This window comes from Monoraphidium neglectum, assembly GCF_000611645.1.
Source record: "Monoraphidium neglectum strain SAG 48.87 unplaced genomic scaffold scaffold00435, whole genome shotgun sequence".
NCBI lineage: Eukaryota > Viridiplantae > Chlorophyta > Chlorophyceae > Sphaeropleales > Selenastraceae > Monoraphidium > Monoraphidium neglectum.
In genome coordinates, this window is record NW_014013193.1 from 11,887 (window position 1) to 17,135 (window position 5,249).

Sequence of the window (5,249 nt, forward strand, 5' to 3'; positions counted from 1 at the left end):
GCCCCCGCCCCCGCCAACCCCGCAGGCCCGCCCGGCTGCGACTCGAACTCCGTCATCGTCACCCCCTCCTCGACCACGGTCACCAACGGCATGGTGGTGGTGACCGTCACCCTGGGCGCCTCCCTGTCTGGCGCCACCCCCGTCCTCACTGTCACCCCGGCTGGGACCTGCAGCCCCAAGGTTGGACAGGACCTCGTTTATGAGTGCACCGGCCTGGGGAGCGGCGACAGCACCATCACCGCGACGGCGAGTGTCTCAGGTGAGAGGGGGCGCTGGGGTGGCGCGCTGAACGGCGGGCGCATCGCCTGTGTGTATGTGAGTGCGTTCGTGTGTGTATTGGTTGAGACAGGTACAGCATTTTGCGCTGTGAAAACCCCATAATTGCAGTCCAGGCCGCTGATTGCAATTATCTTGGGACTGCTGCATGCCCTCTCAAATCAGGGGCCACGTCGCCTTTGCACCCGCCTGCCGTCACTGATCTCTCCTGCCGGGACCTCTCCCCCTCCCCCTTGCGCTCCGCGGCCCCCGCAGCGACCTGCAGCGGCACGGGGAGCACCAAGGTCACCTCGACGACCGGTGAGTGGGGGACCCAGCCGTTGGCGGCAGCTTCCCTTCAGCTGCCTCCCAGCCAAGGTTCTGATCCGGCGCTGCCTGCCGCTAAAAAAAAACATGCAGGCCCCGTTAAACTTTGTCTGGGGTTCTGCAAAGCGGCGCTGCGCCCAGGTTGCACGCAGCTCCCGCCTCGCCACCAGCTCCCGCAACCGCCAAAATAATGCGCTCTCCCTGACCTCCTCTCGCCCCCCTTGCCCGCCTCGCGTCCGCCCTCAACGAAAGACTGCACTGGCACAAAGGTCACAGTCACGGCCTCCAGCGCCTCGGTTTCAGTGGGCAGCTCGGTCGATATCACAGTCACCCTGGAGGGCCCCGTCATCGGCGGCGCCGTCTTGCTCGCCCCCATCCCCGCGACTGGCGTGACCTGCACCATCAAGTCCGACACGCCGAGCGCAAAGGTCTACACATGCTCTGGCATGGGCCCCGGTGTGACCACCTTCATCGCAACCGCGAAGAACAGTGAGCGGCGCTTTCAGGGTTTGTGAGGGAATGAATCGCCCCCGCCGAGTGCAATTTTCGTTTGGCAGCGCCCGAGCCCCATGGCTTCCGCCAGCGGCTGTTCGGCGGCCGCCTGGCTGCCTGTCCCTGCGCCGGGGTCGTGCCTGGTGGGCGGTGCGCAATAGCAGCCTGGCAGGGCGCGCGGACCCTCGCTCGCCTCTGGCCATGAATTTCGCCCGACGCCAGCCCTCCTCCTCAACTGTCCCACAACCCCACTTCTACATGCTCAACCCCCACCGCCAGGCGGCAACGGCTGCGAGTGCGGCAGCTCAACCACTGTCTTGGTCACCGCTGGTGAGCGAAAAATGTTAAGGGAACCGCGCAGCCACTCGCGAGCCTCGCGGGCCCCAGCCGGGAGAGGACTGTCTGGAAGCGCGCTGTGGCCCACTGTCGATTTTACCCCACACCCAAAAACCATCCACAAACTTTTCTGTGATTCCGCACAACCCTGCCGCTCACAGTTTGCAAGGACTACACACTCACGGTGGCGCCCAGCGACCAGACCGTCTACGCCGATACGACCACCAACCTCGGGAGCGCGACGATCACGGTGACCCCCAGCGCGCAGCTCGCCGGCGTCACCCCGCAGTTCTCGTTCTCGCCGGCGTCGTCGGCGGCGTGCGCCGCGACGGGCAAGCCTAACGAGTACCTGTGCACCAAGCTGCCGATCAGCGTCACCACCATCATCACTGTGACCGCCTCCAAGGACGGTGAGCCACCCCCTTTTCGCCCTGCCCCCCACGCCTGGTGTGTGTTCGATGTGTTGATCTGCAAGATTTGGATCTCCGATGCAGCCGGCTTGACACTTGCATTGATTAAGGGTCGGCACACGCAGGCCCCAGGACAGGCCTGCTAGCCAGCTGCCTCGCACGGCGCGACTGCAGCACCGGGGTTCCTGGATGACTGCAAAGATCTGCTTCCCCCCCCCCCCCGACCCTGCAGGCTGCACGGGCACCGGCACGGCTACTGTCCTGGTTAAGCCCGGTGAGTAGGCAGATCTTCTGACCGTGCACGCGCCCCATGTGCATGCACCCGGATGGACACAAAAGCACCCAGGCTGGCCTGCACTCTGAGTAGCAAGCCGACGCTTGTTTTGCGGCTCAAGCTGGGGGCCGGCGCCGTCACGTCACCCTCAGCAGCGTTGGCAGCAGCCCCTGGTCGGCTCGCCGCCACGCCCGTGCCACCAGCCCCTTGACCCCGTCTCGCCGTCTCGCCGTCTTTTGCTGCTTCCCCCTCCCCTCAGACTGCCCCAAGTACACCATCACGGCCGTCAGCACCGACAAAGACTCGACCGTCATCGCCGACGGCACCACCAACCTCGGCACCGGCCACATCAAGGTTACGCTCAGCCCCGCCCTGGTGGGCGCCACTGTCACCTTCTCCTACTCGAAGCCCGGGGTGGAGTGCAAGCTGGACGCGGGGTCCCAGACGGACTACACCTGCACCGGCCTGCCAATTGGCGACACCACGATCTCCATCAAAGCCTGCAAGGATGGTGGGCAGCAGCGCTCGTTCAAAGCCCTGCTTTGACGTCCGAGGTTGCCAGGGCTTCTCCCCGAAGTATGACGTGCGCTTGCTTTGCTTGCAGTTGACGCCTTGCATTTTGCCATTCTGCCTGAGCCGCTGCCATTAGCAGGCGCGCGTCCAAGGCGTTAGGGGTGCGCCTGGCGGTGAGTCCTCGTCTGGATGCCTGCCCCCAGCCCACGCCCTCACCTTTGATCCACCATCGCTCGCGCCACGCCCCCGCAGGCTGCACGGCGCACGCGTGCGTGACGATTCACGTCGTCTACGGTGAGCCGCGGGCCCGCCTTTCGGTCCTCCCAACACGCGCTGCCACAAGCCTGCAAACCGCCCTGCCCTGAGCCTGCGAGCTGCGTGCCAACTTCAAAGTGGTGGCACCAGCCGCTTCACCCACCGCCGTCACCTGGAGACCTGGCCTAGCCTGTCCTGTTTGACAGGCGCTTGCTGCCTGGCCACTCTGCCGATGCACACCCCCGCCGCCTCCCCCCAACGCATGCACCCGGCCCCCGCACCCGCAGACTGCCCCAAGTCACACACCATCACGGTCAAAGCGGTCACGCCCGTGGTCAACTCGCCCACCGGAAGCTTCGAGGTCACCGTCAGCCAGGCCCTGGACGGCGCAACCCTCAACATCACGTCTGTGCCCACGGGCGCGGTCTGCACGGCGGGGGCGAAGACCGGCCTCACCACGATCTACACGTGCACCGGCCTTTCGCGTGATGTGAACACAGTGACGTTCCAGGCTACTAAGGACGGTGAGACAGCGCCGCGCCGCCCTAGTCCGCGCCACCGCGTGGGGTTACTTTTTTTGAAGGGTTCAGGCTCGGTGTTCTGGGGTTCATTGATGCATGCATGAGGGCGGGTGGGGGCAGAGCTGGATGGAGCCATGCTTACTTGTGCTTACAAGGTTCTCATACTACCATGGCAGAGCTGAGCTGGGGATACCTGCTGGCCCCACGGCCCAGGCAGCATCACCAGCCCTCTACCACCTTTTGCCTGACAAAGCCTCCCCCCCCCCCCCCCCCGCGCCGCGCCGTCCTCCTCTCCACCTCGCAGGCTGCGACGCTTCCGGCAGCGCTACCATAACGGTCCAGCCAGGTAAGAGCGAGCCCCGCCCCATGCCTTAATCGCGACAGGGCGGGCTGAGCTGAGCCAGCCCCCGCAGTCCGGGCCCTGGGCTCATCAGCAATTGATTGGCTTTCTTACTCGTGGCTTTATTTGATGTTCGATGGCGGCGTTTGATGTGCCGTTGCGGGTGGGTGTTGTGTTGCCCAAGCTCGCGCACCCGTGCCCGCTTCCGACGATTACGTGGCGCGTCCCCTCACCTTCTACCCGCCGCACACCGCCCCCCCCCTCGCAGACTGCTCGACCTACACTATCGCGGTCAATCCGCCAGAGGAGGCCGTCGTCCCTGGCGACGTCAATAACAAGGGCACGATCACTTTCGGCGTCACCCTCAGCGCGCCGCTGATTGCCGCCAAGGCAATCCCCACGGCGACCGTCGACAAGGCCGGCGCGACGTGCACGGTGACGCCCGTGGTGGCGCCGGCCGATGGGAAGTTCACGGTGACCTGCAGCAACCTGGCCCGCGATTTGAACATAATCACAATCGAGGCAAAGGCCGACGGTGAGCCAGGGGCGGCGACGCGCCGCGGCCGGGCACGACACATGGTGGCCGAGTGGGTGCGCGCTCCCGCTGCGCGAGGCTGCTTACGTGCATTCTTGCATGTGCACGCGTAATGCGCCGGCGAGCAGCGGCGCATGCCACTGCAGCCCTTGGGACCCCTCGATGGGAGCTTCATACCAGATCCATTTTGCGCTACTTTGTGCCCCCCTGACACATGTTGCCCTCGCCCTCCACGTCCACCCAGGCTGCTGCGCCTCGGCGACCAAAAAGGTCAAGGTCAACCCCAGTGAGTTGACTGGCGAGCCAGCACGCATGACGCTGCACCCCGCTGACATGCGTGCACCCGTCCCTGGGAGTGTTTCAACTCCCCTCCAGGCTCCCCGCCAGCCCTTCGGCATTGACTGGCAGCGTCCCAACAGCCAGCCACCCGCGCATGCTGCCGCCTGCCCGCCAAGGCACCGGACTCGCAGCATGGAGCGTATGGCGCAGGCTCGCCCGCGCCCGCCGCCGGCCTGCGCCTGACCACACCCATCCTTTGCTCCGCGCACGTGCCCTGATACACCTGATCCCAATCCCAAATTCAAACCTCTATCATTGCGCCGCCTGCACACAGACTGCGACCTCTACACCGTCACCGTGACCCCGAGCGAGCTGACCGTCACAGCGGACGCCACCACCGGCAAGGGCTCCGCCACTTTCACCGTGGCCCTCAGCCAGGCCATCATCAACGCCGGCGGGAAGCCCACGTTCAAGCCCGCCGGCATCGTCTGCACCGACGCCGGGGGCGGCAAGTACACGTGCGGCAACCTGCCACTGGGGGACACAGAGATTACCGTCTCGGTCACCACTCAGGGTGAGCTTGTGCGCTGCCGTTCGGGGGTCTGATTTGGTGGAATGGACTCAGAGGGCTGCATGTGTGTGTGTGTGTGTGTGTGTGTGTGTGTGTGTGTGTGTGTGTGTGTGTGTGTGTGTGTGCGCGGTGTGTGTGTGG

The 5,249-nt window shown here is 65.3% G+C and overlaps 1 protein-coding gene across 1 annotated transcript; it reads left to right on the top strand.

Annotated features, from left to right (window-relative positions):
* Positions 1–90: 90 nt before the first annotated feature.
* On the top strand, positions 91–5,143 carry MNEG_3460 (hypothetical protein; the record flags this gene model as incomplete). Its single annotated transcript, XM_014048064.1, has 13 exons — positions 91–259; positions 532–576; positions 886–1,071; positions 1,354–1,404; positions 1,572–1,820; positions 2,053–2,094; positions 2,354–2,605; positions 2,860–2,901; positions 3,150–3,386; positions 3,688–3,729; positions 3,992–4,258; positions 4,503–4,544; positions 4,872–5,143. 13 exons carry the CDS (start codon positions 91–93, stop codon positions 5,141–5,143), a joined length of 1,896 nt encoding a protein of 631 aa, XP_013903518.1.
* Between the last annotated feature and the right edge of the window lie 106 nt (positions 5,144–5,249).